The sequence below is a fragment of the Clavelina lepadiformis genome, chromosome 3 (assembly GCF_947623445.1).
Source record: "Clavelina lepadiformis chromosome 3, kaClaLepa1.1, whole genome shotgun sequence".
In the NCBI taxonomy this organism is placed as follows: domain Eukaryota; kingdom Metazoa; phylum Chordata; class Ascidiacea; order Aplousobranchia; family Clavelinidae; genus Clavelina; species Clavelina lepadiformis.
Window position 1 is genome coordinate 19577111 of NC_135242.1, and position 21861 is coordinate 19598971.

At 33.2% G+C, this 21861-nt stretch overlaps 6 protein-coding genes across 6 annotated transcripts; all 6 read left to right on the plus strand.

Annotated features, from left to right (window-relative positions):
• Nucleotides 1-1683: 1683 nt before the first annotated feature.
• LOC143450082 (uncharacterized) lies at nt 1684-2598 on the plus strand. The gene is made up of 3 exons (XM_076950490.1): nt 1684-1843; nt 2006-2162; nt 2331-2598. Exons 1-3 carry the CDS (start codon nt 1715-1717, stop codon nt 2399-2401), a joined length of 357 nt encoding a protein of 118 aa, XP_076806605.1. The 5' UTR covers nt 1684-1714; the 3' UTR covers nt 2402-2598.
• Nucleotides 2599-5481: 2883 nt separating this feature from the next.
• Nucleotides 5482-6389, plus strand: LOC143450120 (uncharacterized). Its single transcript, XM_076950542.1, has 3 exons — nt 5482-5607; nt 5815-5983; nt 6175-6389. The coding sequence occupies exons 1-3, from the start codon at nt 5536-5538 to the stop codon at nt 6246-6248; spliced, it is 315 nt and encodes a 104-aa protein (XP_076806657.1). The 5' UTR covers nt 5482-5535; the 3' UTR covers nt 6249-6389.
• Nucleotides 6390-9072: 2683 nt separating this feature from the next.
• On the plus strand, nt 9073-9937 carry LOC143450223 (uncharacterized). Its single transcript, XM_076950676.1, has 3 exons — nt 9073-9211; nt 9426-9594; nt 9709-9937. The coding sequence occupies exons 1-3, from the start codon at nt 9140-9142 to the stop codon at nt 9780-9782; spliced, it is 315 nt and encodes a 104-aa protein (XP_076806791.1). The 5' UTR covers nt 9073-9139; the 3' UTR covers nt 9783-9937.
• A 2780-nt stretch (nt 9938-12717) lies between these two features.
• Nucleotides 12718-13651, plus strand: LOC143449723 (uncharacterized). Its single transcript, XM_076950034.1, has 3 exons — nt 12718-12846; nt 13057-13225; nt 13419-13651. The coding sequence occupies exons 1-3, from the start codon at nt 12775-12777 to the stop codon at nt 13490-13492; spliced, it is 315 nt and encodes a 104-aa protein (XP_076806149.1). The 5' UTR covers nt 12718-12774; the 3' UTR covers nt 13493-13651.
• Nucleotides 13652-16492: 2841 nt separating this feature from the next.
• On the plus strand, nt 16493-17454 carry LOC143449722 (uncharacterized). The gene is made up of 3 exons (XM_076950032.1): nt 16493-16651; nt 16861-17029; nt 17222-17454. Exons 1-3 carry the CDS (start codon nt 16580-16582, stop codon nt 17293-17295), a joined length of 315 nt encoding a protein of 104 aa, XP_076806147.1. The 5' UTR covers nt 16493-16579; the 3' UTR covers nt 17296-17454.
• A 3079-nt stretch (nt 17455-20533) lies between these two features.
• On the plus strand, nt 20534-21468 carry LOC143450137 (uncharacterized). Its single transcript, XM_076950567.1, has 3 exons — nt 20534-20665; nt 20876-21044; nt 21236-21468. The coding sequence occupies exons 1-3, from the start codon at nt 20594-20596 to the stop codon at nt 21307-21309; spliced, it is 315 nt and encodes a 104-aa protein (XP_076806682.1). The 5' UTR covers nt 20534-20593; the 3' UTR covers nt 21310-21468.
• The last annotated feature ends 393 nt before the right edge of the window (nt 21469-21861 follow it).

Below are 21861 nucleotides of genomic sequence, written 5' to 3' on the forward strand. Positions count from 1 at the left end.
TGTACTGTTGTATAGATTGTGGAATTACATTTAACATCTGCCCATACTGCAATTGTGAAGTAAATGCAGCTTTAAAAAATTTTATTCCGAAGCAGGTTTCTTACGTCTTTTTTTTAGTATTTTAAGTGCTCTTGATTGAATTTGGAGCTTTTTCCTGGAAAGAAGTGAATCTTTTTTCATTACTATAGGTCACGCAGTCTGTTGTTAAAGATTGCCGATTAGAAAAATTGGCAAGGTAAAAATTGGTTTTAGCTGCATAGGGCTGTAAGGAGTCGTTCAATACAAAAAAATGCCATAAAAGTTCTGTTTGTTTTATCATACTGCAATTTTACTAAAAATCTGATTATTCGAAAAATCCACCGTGGAGCTCTGAATTTTTGCGTGTCAGTTTAAGATGCATTTGCATGACTAACGTTCCATAAAATGCCACCAAAATGATTCAAACTTCTAAACAGAGGCACAAATTTGACACCAGAATTTTTGGCCAAAACAACCAATTTCATTTGTTATTTAGCCTATACTGAATGATAACCATGTAGGGCTTGTCAAAACAATCGTGATGGATATCGACAAGGACCTGGTAGACCTGACAAAAAAGCCGAAGATGGTACAAGTGTTGGAGGTTTTGAATTTCGTGGAGGATTTGGAAGAGGACGTGGTACACCGCCACAATGACTCCTCAAAATGTTAAAATGCAGATAATATATCATTTAGTTATCATTTCATACTTGCATGGCAACTTTTAGCCTAAATTTGCACGCGAACTAGGGCATTTAAGCATGGCAATTAGTAGGGTAATTTCCAGCCTTAAAAAACAACTATAAACATACCGTCATATGATTCGTCTAGCCAGCTATTTAAATGCTTTCGTAAGACTCCAGCAGAATGATAGAGATCTTAGTTTTACCCTGTTTGACAGCTTCGTAGCCTAAACTAAACTAAATGCTCATAAGCTTATAAACTAAAAGTTTGCGATATCCATGAAATTATTGAACGTTCTACGTAATGGTTAGAAAAAGTGTGTTAAACCATTCAAAGGCTAGCATAGCTGTTGTTGTTTTTCAGTACGGGTATTGCCCTAGTAAAAGGCTGTTAGAAACTTCCTGGTCGCATTGTTCGGTTAAGCTAAAATGTAATTGAAAATTTATGAAATTTGACTTCTTTGACCAAAAATTGTTACTATTAAATAGATAAGCCCTACTTTCATCTCAGGTCAAGCCTTTCGTATACGAAGCGCCAATTATATTATAGTGGTGGTCTGGCAGCAAGCGGAGCACTACACTGTTTTCCGTATCGAGTTTGTTATTGGTACCTCAAGCTTTGAAAGCCGTTTTTTTTATATAAAGTTACACTTGGAAGCAACTTTTTATTCGTAGACTGCGGTACCAATCGTAATTCTAGTGACAAGTGTTGCGCTGCAATACTAGATAACTATGGTTATTTTTTTATATTTCAGTTACGGATGAGTAGCTTTTGTAAGAAAAAAGGTTCTGCTGAGATAATGTGGTGTTTACCCAAAATAGTGAGCAAGGACAATCGATGCTCTAACAACAACATATGGCTTATTTACCACGTTCAATAAGCCATATAATATGCTTAGTGCCTTTTTTCCATTTTAAGTAAAATTGTTATAAATAGAGTGGAATATTAAAAAGCATGTTATTGCTTAAAAATTCTGTTCGAATAGTTATTCAATAGCAAAACTTGCTCGGTCATGAAAATTTCTATAATTCTGTTATCCTGTGCGTTGGCGGCAACGTCAGCAAACTCAATATCGTCAGTTTCAGACGAGAAAATTCTGCAAGTTTTGGAACGCCAGAATGATTACATTGTGAAGCAAAAGGTATTTCAACTTTTAACAATAATTTTGAATTTAACACTATAAGTTTAACTTGGTATAGACTGTATGATTCGCTGAGAATTGGGTAATGATCATACAAATACCAGAAGGGTTAATTCTGGAAAACTGTGAGTTGTTATCTCTTCGGCAACAATTTGTTTGCAGATACTTTCTTTTTCCTCGGAGGCAAAAGCAAAACTCCGTTACGCTGCATTAACTGCCATTGCAAAACTGTGTTTCCATGACGACGTTCCAGAGGAAATCTTGAACACGGTATGTGCACGTGCTGCTAGCACTGGAGCCGGGAAGCAAAGTGATGCAAGTGAGTATATAGATTTGCAAAAAAATTTTCCGTGCTTTAACTTTAGCTTATTTTGACATTACAGCTATTTGAACTTACGATTCACAATTTATTATAATGGCCATTTATTCAGCATGATATGATTAAAACCCGCAACACAACCTTTAATGAGAAAGTGATTTTTTTCAGGCCTGCAAAGTTCAAGTTGTTTTGACTGTACCATCGCTGACCCGATCTGCTTTCTTGCATGTCCTCAGTAGTTAGCCAGATAACTCAAGCTATTTCTATAGTTCGTTGCTGACATCATGTTGATATATAGGCTATGTATTGTGACCTGTTTTACGTTTTTAACCTGTAGTTAGCAGAGCATGTTTGAATTGTATTTTTTTCAGTAATTTAGGAGTAAAGCCTATGTTGTGAACTTTGATGTAAACTCATAGAAATACACAATTCCAAAACAAATTTACATTGTTTTTAATTGCTTGTGTTACATTATCATACCAAGAATCCTGTACCTTGATCTTAATTTGTATGTGGAAAAAATTGAAACTATAATGTAACGTGATACAAGCAAAGGAACTTAAAAGTGGATGTGTTAAAAGTTTTTCTGCTGGCGCAGAAAACCGTGTAACTAACACAAACAAATTTTAGGGCAAGACACAATTTATAAAAGAGAATTTGTCAAGTATGTAAATTTGCAACCATAGGTTAAGATTTTCTTCTCAAACAATATAGCCTACTCTAATTTGTTAACAACTTTGTGAAAATTCTAAGCAACGTAAACCACTTTGAGTACGAATAACACGTTTATTTTTTTCATAATTATTTGTATATTAGCATAGATCTATATGCATGTTTACTTACCATACAAACTAGGTTCGCCAAGCAAAATAGATAATCAGATTTAACCGTTAACCCTGTTATTACAATGTAAATGCAACGAGAAATACCATCGACCGTTCTTGCCAGGCCGATTACTCTTAAGGTAAACCGCGACACAAAATAAACTCAAAGGCAAAATAGTTGTTACTTGCAACCTTTTATTTAAAACTAAAAAACGACAACCAGCCTTCCATGATGAGCGAACAGGGCTTATAAAGGTTATACCCAGCCATAACACTGAAGCTTGGGTGCAAGAATGAATGATAGATATAAACCATAAAAAGTGCAGCGATAATGTTACAGCACACAAAATAAAACAAAGATAACTGAAAGTGTGTTAGGACATTATGAAAATTCTGTCACATACGCAAATTTACCAATTTCGCGTAACATATATCTGACATTTTTTGACGTAGTTAATGTTTGTGTTTGCAATGAAAGTTGTTTTGCGTGAATTTTCAAAAATGTTTATAAAATTTCATTACTTTTAAAAGGAATTAAAAGTATTAAATAAAAATTTCACATTCCAATTCAACTAAGTTGCACTTAATGTTTAATTCTTAATGAATATTTAGGCCTATACTGAATTACTAATCGACCTTCAATGGGTTAATGCAAAAAAGGCTTGAGTAGAAATAATAATAGAAATAATAATAATACTTCTATTATGTGGGAAATTAAACTATTAAACTTTAAGGTAAAAAAGTGGTTATCTTTTTGCCTATTCATTATAATCCCGACCAGGCAGCTATGGTGACTTATTGAATTTATTTATTAATTATTGTTCCTGAAATTGCAATTCCAACATTAGAAAAAACCCTATGTAACATTAAAAAGTTTTCGTTAAATTGAAGTTGTGGTATTGCTTCCTCTTTTGCAGTGAGATCAGTCCTGTGTAGGTACAACTGTGCGCAATAACCTTTATTCAAAAGTTGAACTACAGCATACTGCAGCTTTGCAACACATTTTAGACAGAACGTTTGAAACTGTATTTTATTTCGCTACATATAACTTATAAGAACAGCTTTTTTGTAGTTTTGATATACAGTACATTATATAATATAGCAATTATTTTCAATATATTCACCAAACTTATTCTATAACTTAGGTAACTGCTTTGGAGAATAATGTTTCCGGCAAGTTGAATTCACTGCAGCATTTGGCTTTGGCAGTTCTTCTTTCGCTACTGGGCATATAAACATATTTATTATTAGATCAAGATATAAATTAAGTGACAGATGCATCAAGATATTACCCTTGTACATTACCCTGTATACAGCAAGCACGACATAATTATAAAAAGTTATTCATACGCACACATAAGGCTAGGTTCTATTCGATTTACCACTAAGTCAATTCTCATATCACAATCCAATATGTCACAAATAAATTAATTATACTATGAGGTCCGGAAAGGGACTTTTTAAACAACATAAATCAATGTAAACAGGAAAATAATATTGTTATTCTAATTATTTATACCTTTGAGCAGATGGCAAAAGTATTTGGTGTCGCGATGGTGATGAATTACTTTGGATGTTCATTAAAATCACTTAAATAATTTAAATATTTGATGATGAGTTTGTAATACATGCTCATATATTGTTGCGGGTGCAAATTCCTGAAATTACGCAATTGCAAAATTAATTTCATCATATTTAATTAAGTGGTGTGTTTGTTTGTCGTAATGGATAATATACAAGAGTATGTTTTTCCGATCAAAAGGCGCAAATCAAACAATATTCAGTACAAATGCAATCGCTACAAATGCAAATGCTCTGTGGCCGACCCTATCTGCTGGGATGCCTGTCCACAGTAATTTGATTATTGGACTGAAGATTTCTTAAAGACCAAGAAACGAAACCCATCTTTTTGTTTTCAGAATAATTACGTCGTAATTTCAATGATTGATTATGAAAGACAACTTTATGTTTTATGAATAATTTTTACGCAATAAAAAGCAAATTATCTGCATTTTTGCCATTTCTTTTTTGACAAACTGCATCGTAGTTCAAAGCAGAAGCATCACCGCTAGGTGTCAAATAGTAGACAGCAACTGATATCGAAATCGTTTGTCGAAAATGTCAAAACAAACCGATCACAAATAGATTAATTATGTTATGACGTCTGAAAACCGACTTTGTAAACAACAGATATCGACGTAAACAGGAAAATGATATTGCTATTCTCATTATTTAGAAATTTTAGCAGATGGCAAAAGTATTAGGTGAAGCGATAGTGAGAAATTACTGTGGAAGTTTATTAAAACGGCTTAAAAGGTCTTTAAACATTTGATGACGTGTTTTTTGGCACGTGCCACTACAGAATATGTTGTTGTTGCAAATTTTTGGATCTACGGAATCGTTAGTTTATTTTCATTATATATTTAATTAAGTTGTGTGTGTGCTTATCATAATGGGTTGTATATAAAGCTATGTTATTCCGGTCAAATGGCACATATAGATTCAAGTACAAACTCAATCGTATATTCGACATTTCTAAAGATTGAAAGATGAAGGTGTTCTTCGTATCTCTCGCATGTTTGGTCGCGGTTGCGGCGTCTTTTACCGTAAATGAAGCAGAGGTAAGCTTTAATTGAAAAGATTAAATAAAACTTACATAAGTAGTTATTGGCTGCAATAGTTTGCTATGTATTACTAAACTTGATTCGTTTAATACCATCCACGTCTAACCTTTGATTTATGCTGCATATACCATATACTTGAAACCCCAAATTTATTGAAACATTGTATCGATGATTTTTGAAACTGTATAAAACGTGTATTTTCAGCTTCAGCAAGTTCAATTTTCGGAAGCGGCTAAAGCACAATTAATTGCGGTGTCAAAAGATGCTCTGCAGAATTTGTGCTTGTCTGAAAATGTGGAGCCGGAAATTCTGACCACAATTTGCATGAAAGCACTCTCCAACAGCTTCCAATCTGTTACTGCAAACGACGCAAGTAAGCGTGCTATTACACATGTAAAAAATTACTCCGATAAAAGAAATCTGTAACTATGCCACATAACTGAAATCAACTTTAAAATGTCTTGTCATTTCTTGATTTCAAGTCTGGTGTTTCACGTTGCTAATCCAGTGAGCCGAACATGAATTAAAGGTTTTTTTTGTTAAACTTATCCATAATAAATTTAGTGACAAGAGGTTCTCAGAATTGCGTCGACTGCTCTGTGGCCGATCCTATCTGCTGGGATGCCTGTCCACAGTAATATGCTTATTGGACTGAAGATTTCTCGAAGACCAAGAAACGAAACCCATCTTTTTGTTTTCAGAATAATTACGTCGTAATTTCAATGACTAATTATAAAAGACAACTTTATGTTTTATGACTAAATTTTACGCAATAAAAAGCAAAATAACTGCATCTTTGCCATTTCTTTTTTGACAAACGGCATCGTAGTTCAAAGCAGAAGCATTACCGCTAGGTGTCAAACAGTAGACAGCAACTGATATCGAAATCGTTTGCCGAAAATGTCAAAACAAACCGAAATTTACTATTTAGAAGTTTATTATTAATTATAAACAATGGAAAACATAGTAAAAATGGCGTAATGAAAAGAGTCAAGTTCATCATTCGTTGTCAAACTTGCAATTCCTGTATAGCTGGATCAAAAGACGTTTTCAGAAAGCACAAGCAACAACATTTTTAAATCCGTTTTAAACTTGTTAGGTAATTTATAGACACATAACGCTCCAGAAAGTTTTCTTTTAATTATTTTTTAGCTTACCATGGTTGTAAACGCTCCTCAAAAAATCTAAAAACGGTTTATGCGCGTGCTGCTCGATATTGGAATCGGGAAACGATTGATGCAATTAGAACTTTGGATTTGCAAAAATACTGACTTTGTTAAAATAAATTTGTACGTTTTTTTAACGAAACGTTTATTTAAACCTGCAGCACATGATCTATCATGATAATAATAATCATTTCAATCCAGATTGATTTTATTAAAAGCTGCGTCCTTATTAGGCTTCGTTAAACGAGGAAGTCCCTTTTTCAGGTCTGCTAAGTGCAAATTGTTTTGATTGTACTATTGCTGATACGATCTGCTTCCAAGTATGTCCGTAGTAGTCAGTCAGATAACTATAACTAGCTGTAGTTTGTTGCTGACGTCATGATGATGTAGTATTGTTAACATGTTGCATATTTTTTTTAAAGAAATCATTATTTGACAGAGCATCTTCATTTATCAATAATTTAGAAGTAAAACCTAATGCTGTGAAATTTGTTGTAAACTGGTTTCCAAAATACATGTATACAAATACACCATTCCGAAATAAATTTCCATTGTTTTTGATTTGCTTGTACAAAATTATATTTTCGTACCAAGTTTTTCAATTTCCCATCAAATCAGGAGACTTTATATACCTTGATCTTAATGCGTATGCCGAAATAAGTGGCGTAACCTTAAAATTAAAAAGGCTCTTCAAAGTCAGCACATGATCAAAGTTTTTCTGCTGGCATAAGATGCCGCGAAACTAGACAAAACCGTTTAGCGCAAGACAAAACGTATAGAAGAAAATCTATCAAATATAAACGATAAATCAAACGTTTTGAGCCGTTTTGTCGAATGTTTTAATAATATTTGAAAATTGCAAACAAAGAAGAGCAACCTTGAGTTCGAATAACACATTTATTCTTTCCATTATTTGTGTATAAGCATAGACTTATATCCATATTTATCTACAACATATATGTTTCGCTGAGTAAATATCAGAAACAAACAATTTCAATATAAACTTACTATTTAGGCTTTTACTAAGCCGTGAACCATGTGATTCGGTATTGCTGCTGTAAATAAACAGTAAACGTACATAGTAAACTTACAGTAAACTTAAATATGCGTAAGATTTGCCAATTCGGTATCATGTTAAAAAACATTTGCTTCAGTTGATCTTATTGCTTGTGTTTATAAATGAAATGCTTGTCTCGTATAGTTCTTTAACCTTGTTTAAAAGGCTTTATATACTCTGTTAAAAAGAACTAATTGCAAAAATCTCTTTTAACTTAAATGCACTATAATCTATTCATTGAAAATTGTAGTAGAGTAATTTATAACTTTTTATAGTCCAATTTTTTCAGACGGAATGATTTTTAGGTATTTATAAAACGCTATTTGGAGTAATTTTGAAAAATATAAGAATGGTTTACTGGAGGTATTATTTTACGGAATTAATTAATAATTACATCTATAAACCTAATTTAATTAAAAATTTATTAAAATAAAAAACAAGATATTAGGTGGAACTCTGAGGTTAACTTTATTTTTGATTCTTCTACACGAGCTTTCGCGAGAATAAGCTTGCTTCTTCAAGTGTACTAACTGTCAAGTGTTCAACTGTTGATGTACAGGTGTACTAAGGTGTATTAATCTTAATCTAAAGAAGCAAGCATAGCCTGCGAATCTTGCGAAAGCTCGTGCAGACGAATCATAAATAAAGTTAACCTCAGAGTGTCACCTTATCTCTTGTTTTATTTTTATATACTTGGTTAAAACTGTTCAGCCGCCAGCATGTACAGGCTAAATTAAAAATGCATCAAAATATTACCCTTGTAAAACACACAATGCACAGCATACAAGACATCATTATATCGAGAAATACATTTACGCATTTTATAGACATAAGGTTGTGCTTTATCCGTTTTACTGATGATCAAGTTAATTCTCATATCACAATCCAATTTGTCACAAATAGATTAATTATGTTATGACGTCTGAAAACCGACTTTGTAAACAATGGATATCCACGTAAACAGGAAAATGTAATTGCTATTCTTATTATTTAGAAATTTTAGCAGATGGCAAAAGTATTAAGTGACGCGATAGAGAGGAATTACTGTGGAAGTTTATTAAAACGGCTTCAAAAGTCTTTAAAAATATGATGACGTGTTTTTTGCACGTGCCAGTACAGAATATGTTGTTGGTGCAAATTTTTTGAATTACGGAATCGTGTGTTTATTTTCATTATATTTTTAATAAAGTTGCGTGTTTGCTTATCATAATGGGTTGTATATAAAGCTACGTTATTCCGATCAAATGGCACATCTAGAATCAAGTACAATCTCAATCGTATATTCGACATTTCTAAAGATTGAAAGATGAAGGTGTTCTTCGTATCTCTGGCATGTTTGGTCGCAGTTGCGGCGTCTTTTACCGTAAATGAAGTAGAGGTAACCTTTAATTGAAAAGAATAAATAAAACTTACAGTATAAGTAGTTACTGGCTGCAATAGTTTGCTATGTATTATATTAAACTTGATTCGTTTATAATACCATCCACGTCTAACCTTTGATTTATGCTGCATATGTCATATACTTGAAACCCCAAATTTATTGAAACATTCTATCGATGATTTTCGAAACTATAGAAAACGTGTCTTTTCAGCTTCAGCAAGTTCAATTTTCGGAAGCGGCTAAAGCACAATTAATTGCGATGTCAAAAGATGCTCTGCAGAATTTGTGCTTGTCTGAAAATGTGGAACCGGAAATTCTGACCACAATTTGCATGAAAGCGCTCTCCAACAGCTTCCAATCTGTTTACTCAAGTGACGCAAGTAAGAGTAGCCTATACATGGATTGATCACTTGCATATGAATAATTTTAGTTAACTACGAATAGAATAATTTTACAAAACTACGTTTGTTTAAGCCTGTTCATTAAAACTTTAGTGACAAGAGGTTCTCAGAATTGCGTCGACTGCTCTGTGGCCGACCCTATCTGCTGGGATGCCTGTCCACAGTAATTTGTTCATTGGACTGAAGATTTCTTAAAGACCAAGAAACGAAACCCATCTTTTTGTTTTCAGAATAATTACGTCGTAATTTCAATGATTGATTATGAAAGACAACTTTATGTTTTTTGAATAATTTTTACGCAATAAAAAGCAAAATAACTGCATTTTTGCCATTTCTTTTCTGACAAACTGCATCGTAGTTCAAAGCAGAAGCATTACCGCTAGGTGTCAAATAGTAGACAGCAACTGATATCGAAATCGTTTGCCGAAAATTACAAAACAAACCGAAATTTACTATTTAGAAGTTTATTATTAATTATAAACAATGGAAAACATAGTAAAAATGGCGTAATGAAAAGAGTCAAGTTCATCATTCGTTGTCAAACTTGCAATTCCTGTATAGCTGGATCAAAAGACGTTTTCAGAAAGCACAAGCAACAACATTTTTAAATCCGTTTTCAACTTGTCAGGTAATGCATAGACACATAAAGTTCCAGAAAGTTTTCTTTTAATTATGTTTTAACTTACCATGATTGTAAACGCTCCTCAAAAAATCTAAAAACGGTTTATGCGCGTGCTGCTCGGTACTGGAATCTGGAAACGATTTATTCAATTAGAACATTAGATTTGCAAAAACATTGACTTTGTTAATATAAATTTGCATGTTTTCTTAACGAAACGTTTTTTTAAACCTGCAGCACTTTAATCTATCATCATAATAATAATCATTTTTATTCAGATTGATTTTATTAAACGTTGCGTCTTTGTTAATGTTAGGTTTCGTTAAACGAGAAAGTGATTTTTTCAGGCCTGCAAAGTGCAAAATACTTTGACTGTACTATTGCTGACCCGATCTGCTTCCAAGCATGTCCGTAGTAGTCAGTCAGATAACTATAACTAGCTGTAGTTTGTTGCTGACGTCATGATGATGTAGTATTGTTAACATGTTGCAAGTTTTTTAAAGAAATCATTATTTGACAGAGCATTTTCATTTGTCAATAACTTAGAAGTAAAACCTAATGCTGTGAAATTTGTTGTAAACTCGTTTCCAAAATACATGTATACAAATGTACCATTCTAAAATAAATTTCCATTGTTTTTGATTTGCTTGTACAGTATTATATTTTCATACCAAGGTTTTCAATTTCCTATCAAATCAGGAGAATTTTTATACGTTGATCTTAATGTGTATGCCGAAATAAGTAGCATAACCTTAAAAGTAAAAAAGCTCTTCAAACTCAGTACGTGGTCAAAGTTTTTCCGCAGGCATAGGATGCCGCGAAACTAGACAAAAACGTTTAGCGCAAGACAAAACGTATAGAAGAAAATCTATCGAATATAAACGACAAATCAGCTGTTTTGAGCCATTTCGTCCAATATTTTAATAATATTTGAAAATTGCAAACAAAAAAGAGCAACTTAGAGTTAGAATAACACATTTATTCTTTCCATTATTTGTGTATAACCATAGACTTATATCCATATTTATCTACAAGTACGTACATGATTCGCTGAGTAAATCTCAGAAACAAACAATTTCAATACATATTTACTATTTAGGCTTTTATTAAGGTGTGAACCAAGTGATTCGGTATTGCTGCTGTAAATAAACAGTAAACATACATAGTAAACTTACAGTAAACGTAAATATACGTAAGATTTACCAATTCCGTAACATGTTAAAAAGTATTTGCTTTAGTTATTCTTATTGCTTGTGTTTATAAATGAAATGTTTGTCTCGTATAGTTCTTTAACCGTGTTTAAAAGGTTTTATTTACTCTGTTAAATAGAACTAAAGGAAAAAATCTCTTTTAACTTAATTGCACTGTAATCTATTCATTGAATATTGTAGTAGAGTAATTTATAACTTTTTATATACCAATTTTTCTAGACGGAATGATTTTTAGGTATTTATAAAACGTTAATTAGAGTAATTTTGAAAAATATTAGAATGGTTTACTGGTGGTCTTATTTTACAGAATTAATTAATAACTATATCCATAAACCTAATTTAATGAATAATTTATTAAAATAAAAAACAAGATATAAGGTGGCATTCTGATATTAACTTTATTTTGGATTCTTCTACACAAGCTTTCGCAAGAATAAACTTGCTTCTTCAAGTGTACTAAGAGTGAACTGTTGACGTACAGGTGTACTAATGTGTATTAATCTTAATCTAAAGAAGTAAGCATAGCCTGCGAACCTTGCGAAAGCTCGTGCAAACGAATCAAACATAAAGTTAACCTCAGAGTGTCACCTGATATCTTGTTTTATTTTTTATACACTGGGTTAACACTGTTCAGCCGCCATCAATAACTTAAGCAATAGGTTTCGGGATTAATTGCCGATAACTTGAATTGACTGATACATTTGGCCATGTCTTGCTTCGTCGCTGGCCAGGATCAATTAGACGCATGTACAGGCTAAGTTAAAAATGCCTAAAAATATTATCCTTGTACAACATGCACAGCATACAAGACATCATTATATGGACAAATACATTTACGCATGTTATAGACATAAGGGAGTGCTTATCCGTTTTACTGATGATCGAGTTAATTCTCATATCACTATCCAATTTGTCACAAATATGTTAATTATGATATGACGTCTGAAAACCGAGTTTGTAAACAATGGATATCCACGTAAACAGGAAAATGTAATTGCTATTCTTATTATTTAGAAATTTTAGCAGATGGCAAAAGTAATAGGTGACGCGATAGAGAGGAATTACTGTGGAAGTTTATTAAAACGGCTTCAAAAGTCTTTAAACATTTGATGACGTGTTTTTGCACCTGCCAGTACAGAATATGTTGTTGGTGCAAATTTTTTGAATTACGGAATTGTGTGTTTATTTTCATTCATTATATTTTTAATTAAGTTGTGTGTTTGCTTACCATAATGGGTTGTATATAAAGCTACGTTATTCTGGTCAAATGGCACATATAGAATCAAGTACAATCTCAATCGTATATTCGACAGTTCTAAAGATTGAAAGATGAAGGTGTTCTTCGTATCTCTGGCATGTTTGGTCGCAGTTGCGGCGTCTTATACCGTAAATGAAGTAGAGGTAAGCTTTAATTGAAAAGATTAAATAAAACTTACAGTATAAGTAGTTATTGGCTGCAATAGTTTGCTATGTATTATTAAACTTGATTCGTTTAATACCATCCACGTGTAACCTTTGATTTATGCTGCATATGTCATATACTTGAAACCCCAAATTAATTGAAACATTCTATCGATGATTTTTGAAACTATATAAAACGTGTCTTTTCAGATTCAGCAAGTTCAATTTTCGGAAGCGGCTAAAGCACAATTAATTGCGGTGTCAAAAGATGCTCTGCAGAATTTGTGCTTGTCTGAAAATGTGGAGCCGGAAATTCTGACCACAATTTGCATGAAAGCGCTCTCCAACAGCTTCCAATCTGTTTACTCAAGTGACGCAAGTAAGCGTGCTATTACACATGTAAAATAATTACTCCGTTAAAAGAAATCTGTAACTATTCCATATAACTGAAATCATGTTTAAAATGTTTTGTCATTTATTGATTTCAAGTCTGTTGTTTCACATTTGCTAATCCAGTGAGCCGAACATGAATTAAAGGTTTTTTTTGTTAAACTTATCCATTATAACTTTAGTGACAAGAGGTTCTCGAAATTGCGTCGACTGCTCTGTGGCCGATCCTATCTGCTGGGATGCCTGTCCACAGTAATTTGATTATTGGACTGAATTAAGATTTCTCGAAGACCAAGAAACGAAACCCATCTTTTTGTTTTCAGAATAATTACGTCGTAATTTCAATGATTGATTATGAAAGACAACTTTATGTTTTTTGAATAAGTTGTACGCAATAAAAAGCAAAATAACTGCATTTTCGCCATTTCTTTTTTGACAAACTGCATCGTAGTTCAAAGCAGAAGCATTACCGCTAGGTGTCAAACAGTAGACAGCAACTGATATCGAAATCGTTTGCCGAAAATGTCAAAACAAACCGAAATTTACTATTTAGAAGTTTATTATTAATTATAAACAATGGAAAACATAGTAAAAAAGACGTAATGAAAAGAGTCAAGTTCATCATTCGTTATCAAACTTGCAATTCCTGTGTAGCTGTGTCAAAAAACGTTTTCAGAAAGCACAAGCAACAACATTTTTAAATCCGTTTTCAACTTGTTAGGTAATGCATAGACACATAACGCTCCAGAAAGTTTTCTTTTAAATATTTTTTTATTTACCATGATTGTAAACGCTCCTTAAAAAATCTAAAAACGGTTTATGCGCGTGCTGCTCGGTACTGGAATCTGGAAACGATTTATTCAATTAGAACTTTGGATTTGCAAAAGCACTGACTTTGTTAAAATAAATTTGCATTTTTTTTAACGAAACGTTTATTTAAACCTGCAGCACTTGATCTATCATCATAATAATAATCATTTACATCCAGATTGATTTCATTAAAAGCTGCGTCCTTATTAGGCTTCGATAAAAGTGTAAGTCACTTTTTCAGGCCTGCAAAGTGCAAATTATTTTTACTGTATTATTGCTGACCCGATCTGCTTGCAAGTATGTCCGTAGTAGTCAGTCAGATAACTACAACTAGCTGTAGTTTGTTGCTGACGTCATGATGATGTAGCGTTGTGAACACGTTGCATGATTTTTTTATATAGAAATCATTATTTGACAGAGTGTCACGGGATTATTTTTATGCACCTGTTTTGTAGACACAACATTATACACCGTCTTTTCTTCGCATTGTGTTGTTTTTATGCATGTTCACGGTCTGCCGTGTTTTACTTGTTTATGTTCTTTTACTTGTTCTTGTACACATGTTTTTATCAAATTTCTTGTGACGTCTCACGTAGTTACCCCAAAGGCCTAATTAGTATCGTATTTTACGTTCCACGTTGATTCCTTCATCGCGTGGAATTTGTTTGGTGTAGTACTGTGCTCGGCTGGGCGACGATTGTCGGCAGTTACGTTTTGGTTTTAGAGTAAGATGGATGTTTTTATGAGAGAAAAAGCTATTAAAAGTTAACAAGGCCAAACCGGCTAAGAGACTAGCCGTTAGAGCGGGAAGATTCCTGGCTAAGGAAAATCTTGGTTACAAGAGCACTTTCGTTCGTCAATAATTAAGAAGTAAAACCTAATGCTGTGAAATTTGTTGTAAACTCGTTTCTAAAATATATATAAACAAATGCACCATTCCGAAATAAACTTGCATTGTTTTTGATTTGCTTGTGCAGTATTATATTTTCATACCAAAGTTTTCAATTTCCCATCAAATCAAGAGACTTTATATACCCTGATCTTAATGTGTATGCCGAAATAAGTAGCATAACCTTAAAAGTAAAAAGACTCTTCAAAGTCAGCACATGGTCAAAGTTTTTCTGCTGGCATAAGATGCTGCGAAACTAGGCAAAACCGTTTAGCGCAAGACAAAACGTATAGAAGAAAATCTATCAAATATAAACGATAAGTCAGCTGTTTTGAGCCGTTTTGTCGAATGTTTTAATAACATTTTAAAATTGCAAGCAAAGAAGAGCAACCTTGAGTTCGAATAACACATTTATTCTTTCCATTATTTGTGTATAAGCATAGACTTATATCCATATTTATCTACAACGTACATGATTCGCCAAAAAAAAGGTCAGAAACAAAACAGTTCATTATATATTTACTGTTTATAGGCTTTTATTAAGGCGTGAACCATATGATTCGGTATTACTGCTGTAAATAAACAGTAAACGTACATAATAAACCCACAGTATGCGTAAAACTTGCCAATTCCGTAACATGTTAAAAAGCATTTTGCTTTAATTGATCTTTTCACTTGTGTTTATAAATTAAATGTTTGTCTCATATAGTTCTTTAAACCTGTTTAAAACGCTTTATTCACTTGAATGAGTTTGCTTCTTCAAGTGTGCTAAGAGTGAACTGTTGATGTACAGGTGTACTAAGGTGTATTAATCTTAATCTAAAGAAGCAAGCATAGCCTGCGAACCTTGCGAAAGCTCGTGCAAACGAATCAAAAATAAAGTTAACCTCAGAGTGTCACCTTATCTCTTGTTTTATTTTTATACACTGGGTTAACACTGTTCAGCCGCCATCAATAACTTAAGCAATAGGTTTTGGGATTAATTGACGATAACTTGAATTGACTGATACATTTGGCCATGTCTTGCTTCGTCGCTGGCCAGGATCAATTAGGCGCATGTACAGGCTAAGTTTAAAATACCTCAAAATATTACCTTGTAAAACACACAATGTACAGCATGCAAGACATCATTTTATCGAGAAATACATTTACGCACTTTATAGACATAAGATTGTGCTTCATCCGTTTTGCAGATGATCGAGTTAATTCTCATATCACAATCCAATTTGTCACAAATAGATCAATTATGTTACGACGTCTGAAAACCGAATTTGTAGACAATGGATATCGATGTAAACAGGAAAATGATATTGCTATTCTCATTATTTATAAAATTTAGCAGATGGCAAAAGTATTAGGTGAAGCGATAGAGAGGAATTACTGTGGAAATTTATTAAAACGGCTTCAAAAGTCTTTAAACATTTGATGACGTGTTTTTTGCACGTGCCAGTACAGAACATGTTGTTGGTACAAATTTTTTCAATTACGGAATTGTGTGTTTATTTTCATTCATTATATTTAATTAAGTTGCGTGTGTGCTTACCATAATGGGTTGTATATAAAGCTACGTTATTCTGGTCAAATGGCACATCTAGAATCAAGTACAATCTCAATCGTATATTCGACATTTCTAAAGATTGAAAGATGAAGGTATTCTTCGTATCTCTCGCATGTCTGGTCGCGGTTGCGGCGTCTTATACCGTAAATGAAGCAGAGGTAAGCTTTAATTGAAAAGATTAAATAAAACATACAGTATAAGTAGTTATTGGCTGCAATAGTTTGCTATGTATTATTAAACTTAATTCGTTTAATACCATCCCGTGTAACCTTTGATTTATGCTGCATATGTCATATATTTGAAACCCCAAATGTATTGAAACATTCAATCGATGATTTTTGAAACTATATAAAACGTGTCTTTTCAGCTTCAGCAAGTTCAATTTTCGGAAGCGGCTAAAGCACAATTAATTGCGGTGTCAAAAGATGCTCTGCAGAATTTGTGCTTGTCTGAAAATGTGGAGCCGGAAATTCTGACCACAATTTGCATGAAAGCGCTCTCCAACAGCTTCCAATCTGTGTCCTCAAGTGACGCAAGTAAGCGTGCTATTACACATGTAAAATAATTACTCCGTTAAAAGAAATCTGTAACTATTCCATATAACTGAAATCAAGTTTAAAATGTTTTGTCATTTATTGATTTCAAGTCTGTTGTTTCACATTTGCTAAGCCAGTGAGCATAACATGAATTAAAGGTTGTTTTAGTTAACTTTTCCATTATAACTTTAGTGACAAGAGATTCTCGAAATTGTGTCGACTGCTCTGTGGCCGACCCTATCTGCTGGGATGCCTGTCCACAGTAGTTTGCTTATTGGACTGAATTAAGATTTCTCGATGACCAAGAAACGAAACCCATCTTTTTGTTTTCAGAATAATTACGTCTTAATTTCAATGATTGATTATGAAAGACAACTTTATGTTTTTTGAATAAGTTGTACGCAATAAAAAGCAAAATACCTGCATTTTTGCCATTTCTTTTTTGACAAACTGCATCGTAGTTCAAAGCAGAAGCATTACCGCTAGGTGTCAAATAGTAGACAGCAACTGATATCGAAATCGTTTGTCGAAAATATCAAAACAAACCGAAATTTACTATTTAGAAGTTTATTATTAATTATAAACAATGGAAAACATACTAAAAAAGGCGTAATGAAAAGAGTCAAGTTCATCATTCGTTGTCAAACCTGCAATTCCTGTATAGCTGGATCAAAAGACGTTTTCAGAAAGCACAAGCAACAACATTTTTAAATCCATTTTCAACTTCTTAGGTAATTTATAGACACATAACGCTCCAGAAAGTTTTCTTTTAAATATTTTTTTACTTACCGTGATTGTAAACGCTCCTCAAGAAATCTAAAAACGGTTTATGCGCGTGCTGCTTGGTACTGGAATCGGGAAACGATTTATTCAATTAGAACTTTGGATTTGCAAGAGCACTGACTTTGTTAAAATAAATTTGCATTTTTTTTAACGCAACGTTTTTTTAAACCTGCAGCACTTGATCTATCATCATAATAATAATCATTTACATCCAGATTGATTTCATTAAAAGCTGCGTCCTTATTAGGCTTCGATAAATGTGTAAGTCACTTTTTCAGGCCTGCAAAGTGCAAATTTTTTTGACTGTACTATTGCTGACCCGATCTGCTTCCAAGTATGTCCGTAGTAGTCAGTCAGATAACTACAACTAGCTGTAGTTTGTTGCTGACGTCATGATGATGTAGCGTTGTGAACACGTTGCATGATTTTTTTTATATAGAAATCATTATTTGACAGAGCACTTTCGTTCGTCAATAATTAAGAAGTAAAACCTAATGCTTTGAAATTTGTTGTAAACTCGTTTCTAAAATATATATAAACAAATGCACCATTCCGAAATAAACTTCCATTGTTTTTGATTTGCTTGTGCAGTATTATATTTTCATACCAAAGTTTTCAATTTCCCATCAAATCAGGAGACTTTATATACCTTGATCTTAATGTGTATGCCGAAATAAGTAGCATAACCTTAAAAGTAAAAAGACTCTTCAAAGTCAGCACATGGTCAAAGTCTTTCTGCTGGCATAGTATGCCGCGAAACTGGATAAAAACGTTTAGCGCAAGACAAAACGTATAGAAAAAAATCTTTCGAATATAATCGACAAATCAGCTGTTTTGAGCCATTTCGTCCAATGTTTTAATAACATTTTAAAATTGCAAGCAAAGAAGAGCAACCTTGAGTTCGAATAACACATTTATTCTTTCCATTATTTGTGTATAAGCATAGACTTATATCTATATTTTTCTACAACATACATGATTCGCCAAAAAAAGGTCAGAAACAAAACAGTTCATTATATATCTACTGTTTATAGGCTTTTATTAAGGCGTGAACCATATGATTCGGTATTACTGCAGTAAATAAACAGTAAACGTACATAATAAACCCACAGTATGCGTAAGATTTGCCAATTCCGTAACATGTTAAAAAGTATTTGCTTTAATTGATCTTTTCACTTGTGATTATAAATTAAATGTTTGTCTCATATAGTTCTTTAAACCTGTTTAAAACGCTTTATTCACTTGAATGAGTTTGCTTCTTCAAGTGTACTAAGAGTGTACTGTTGATGTACAGGTGTGCTAAGGTGTATTAGTCTTAATCTAAAGAAGCAAGCATATGCCTGCGAACCTTGCGAAAGCTCGTGCAAACGAATCAAAAATAAAGTTAACCTCAGAGTGTCACCTTATCTCTTGTTTTATTTTTATATACTGGGTTAACACTGTTCTGCCGCCATCAATGATTTAAGTAATAGTTTTTGGATTAATTGCCGATAACTTGAATTGACTGATACATTTGGCCATGTCTTGCTTCGTCGCTGGCCAGGATCAATTAGACGCATGTGTCACGAGAATATCTTTTCACACCTGTTTTATAAGCACTGCATTTTAACGTTGTAACATCCGGTTTGTAAAGCACTAGTTTACGGTGTAAGCTGTTTATGACTACTTAGTGTTTGTTTTATATTTACTACCCCGTAAACTGTTAGCGAGTTTTTACCTTAGTGTGTGCGTGCACTGTTTTTCTACTGCATTATATTATACAGTAATTTAGTCCAATATGTGTGTGTCAGCCGTTTTTATAGATGCTGTTCATTAGTTCATTTATGTGTACTTGCGTATACTTGTCGGTTTTCATAACTTCTCTCGCACTGTCGCACTTCTTTACTATTTACACGTGCAGGGTTTTTTTAGCTTGTTTCTCGTTCCGCGTCACCGCACTACCCCTGTAGACCTATTTGGTAATTAACGCCCCACGCTTATTTTCTTGCTATGTGGCCAAGATTAATTCTGTGTTTGGTTGGTTGCTCGGCTGACAAGTTTTTGGGTGGAGTTGAGTTAGTCTACGTTTGGTTTTAATAAAGAGAAGACCTTTGTTTTTATCTAAGGAAGACTCGTAAAAATAAGAGAGTCTGGCTAATTGACTAACCGTTAAGCGGGGAGCTTTCCTGGTCAGAAAAAGTTTGGTTACACATGTACAGGCTAAGTTAAAAATACCTCAAAATATTAGCCTTATACAACACTCAATTCACAGCATACAAAACATCATTTTATCGAGAAATACATTTTCGCACTTTATAGACATAAGGTTGTGCTTATCCGTTTTACTGATGATCGAGTTAATTTTTATATCACAATCCAATTTGTCCCAAATAGATTAATTATGTTATGACGTCTGAAAACCGAGTTTGTAGACAATGGATATCGATGTAAACAGGAAAATGATATTGCTATTCTCATTATTTATAAAATTTAGCAGATGGCAAAAGTATTAGGTGACGCGATAGAGAGGAATTACTGTGGAAGTTTATTAAAACGGCTTCAAAAGTCTTTAAACATTTGATGACGTGTTTTTTTGCACGTGCCAGTACAGAATATGTTGTTGGTGCAAATTCTTTGAATTACGGAATTGTGTGTTTATTTTCATTCATCATATTTTTAATTAAGTTGTGTGTGTGCTTACCATAATGGGTTGTATATAAAGCTACGTTATTCTGGTCAAATGGCACATCTAGAATCAAGTACAATCTCAATCATATATTCGACATTTCTAAAGATTGAAAGATGAAGGTGTTCTTCGTATCTCTCGCATGTTTGGTCGCGGTTGCGGCGTCTTATACCGTAAATGAAGTAGAGGTAAGCTTTAATTGAAAAGATTAAATAAAACTTACAGTATAAGTAGTTATTGGCTGCAATAGTTTGCTATGTATTATTAAACTTGATTCGTTTAATACCATCCACGTGTAACCTTTGATTTATGCTGCATATGTCATATACTTGAAACCCCAATTTAATTGAAACATTCTATCGATGATTTTTGAAACTATATAAAACGTGTCTTTTCAGCTTCAGCAAGTTCAATTTTCGGAAGCGGCCAAAGCACAATTAATTGCGGTGTCAAAAGATGCTCTGCAGAATTTGTGCTTGTCGGAAAATGTGGAGCCGGAAATTCTGACCACAATTTGCATGAAAGCGCTCTCCAACAGCTTCCAATCTGTTTACTCAAGTGACGCAAGTAAGCGTACTATTACACATGTAAAAAATTACTCCGTTAAAAGAAATCTGTAACTATTCCATATAACTGAAATCAAGTTTAAAATGTTTTGTCATTTATTGATTTCAAGTCTGTTGTTTCACATTTGGTAAGCCAGTGAGCATAACATGAATTAAAGGTTGTTTTAGTTAACTTTTCCATTATAACTTTAGTGACAAGAGATTCTCGAAATTGTGTCGACTGCTCTGTGGCCGACCCTATCTGCTGGGATGCCTGTCCACAGTAGTTTGATCATTGGACTGAATTAAGATTTCTCGATGACCAAGAAACGAAACCCATCTTTTTGTTTTCAGAATAATTACGTCGTAATTTCAATGATTGATTATGAAAGACAACTTTATGTTTTTTGAATAAGTTGTACGCAATAAAAAGCAAAATACCTGCATTTTTGCCATTTCTTTTTTGACAAACTGCATCGTAGTTCAAAGCAGAAGCATTACCGCTAGGTGTCAAATAGTAGACAGCAACTGATATCGAAATAGTTTGTCGAAAATGTCAAAACAAACCGAAATTTACTATTTAGAAGTTTATTATTAATTATAAACAATGGAAAACATACTAAAAAAGACGTAATGAAAAGAGTCAAGTTCATCATTCGTTGTCAAACTTGCAATTCCTGTATAGCTGGATCAAAAGACGTTTTCAGAAAACACAAGCAACAACATTTTTAAATCCATTTTCAACTTCTTAGGTAATTTATAGACACATAACGCTCCAGAAAGTTTTCTTTTAAATATTTTTTTACTTACCGTGATTGTAAACGCTCCTCAAGAAATCT

What these genes read in the sequence shown, in the direction of transcription:
- LOC143450137 (XM_076950567.1), top strand. Translation starts at nt 20,594, where the DNA reads ATGAAGGTGTTCTTCGTATCTCTCGCATGTTTGGTCGCGGTTGCGGCG. An exon ending in ATACCGTAAATGAAGTAGAG is followed by an intron (nt 20,666 to 20,875) that starts GTAAGCTTTAAT and finishes GTGTCTTTTCAG; the next exon opens with CTTCAGCAAGTTCAATTTTC. An exon ending in TGTTTACTCAAGTGACGCAA is followed by an intron (nt 21,045 to 21,235) that starts GTAAGCGTACTA and finishes TTATAACTTTAG; the next exon opens with TGACAAGAGATTCTCGAAAT.
- LOC143450082 (XM_076950490.1), top strand. Translation starts at nt 1,715, where the DNA reads ATGAAAATTTCTATAATTCTGTTATCCTGTGCGTTGGCGGCAACGTCA. An exon ending in ATTACATTGTGAAGCAAAAG is followed by an intron (nt 1,844 to 2,005) that starts GTATTTCAACTT and finishes ATTTGTTTGCAG; the next exon opens with ATACTTTCTTTTTCCTCGGA. An exon ending in CGGGAAGCAAAGTGATGCAA is followed by an intron (nt 2,163 to 2,330) that starts GTGAGTATATAG and finishes GATTTTTTTCAG; the next exon opens with GCCTGCAAAGTTCAAGTTGT.
- LOC143450223 (XM_076950676.1), top strand. Translation starts at nt 9,140, where the DNA reads ATGAAGGTGTTCTTCGTATCTCTGGCATGTTTGGTCGCAGTTGCGGCG. An exon ending in TTACCGTAAATGAAGTAGAG is followed by an intron (nt 9,212 to 9,425) that starts GTAACCTTTAAT and finishes GTGTCTTTTCAG; the next exon opens with CTTCAGCAAGTTCAATTTTC. An exon ending in TGTTTACTCAAGTGACGCAA is followed by an intron (nt 9,595 to 9,708) that starts GTAAGAGTAGCC and finishes TTAAAACTTTAG; the next exon opens with TGACAAGAGGTTCTCAGAAT.
- LOC143449722 (XM_076950032.1), top strand. Translation starts at nt 16,580, where the DNA reads ATGAAGGTATTCTTCGTATCTCTCGCATGTCTGGTCGCGGTTGCGGCG. An exon ending in ATACCGTAAATGAAGCAGAG is followed by an intron (nt 16,652 to 16,860) that starts GTAAGCTTTAAT and finishes GTGTCTTTTCAG; the next exon opens with CTTCAGCAAGTTCAATTTTC. An exon ending in TGTGTCCTCAAGTGACGCAA is followed by an intron (nt 17,030 to 17,221) that starts GTAAGCGTGCTA and finishes TTATAACTTTAG; the next exon opens with TGACAAGAGATTCTCGAAAT.
- LOC143449723 (XM_076950034.1), top strand. Translation starts at nt 12,775, where the DNA reads ATGAAGGTGTTCTTCGTATCTCTGGCATGTTTGGTCGCAGTTGCGGCG. An exon ending in ATACCGTAAATGAAGTAGAG is followed by an intron (nt 12,847 to 13,056) that starts GTAAGCTTTAAT and finishes GTGTCTTTTCAG; the next exon opens with ATTCAGCAAGTTCAATTTTC. An exon ending in TGTTTACTCAAGTGACGCAA is followed by an intron (nt 13,226 to 13,418) that starts GTAAGCGTGCTA and finishes TTATAACTTTAG; the next exon opens with TGACAAGAGGTTCTCGAAAT.
- LOC143450120 (XM_076950542.1), top strand. Translation starts at nt 5,536, where the DNA reads ATGAAGGTGTTCTTCGTATCTCTCGCATGTTTGGTCGCGGTTGCGGCG. An exon ending in TTACCGTAAATGAAGCAGAG is followed by an intron (nt 5,608 to 5,814) that starts GTAAGCTTTAAT and finishes GTGTATTTTCAG; the next exon opens with CTTCAGCAAGTTCAATTTTC. An exon ending in TGTTACTGCAAACGACGCAA is followed by an intron (nt 5,984 to 6,174) that starts GTAAGCGTGCTA and finishes TAATAAATTTAG; the next exon opens with TGACAAGAGGTTCTCAGAAT.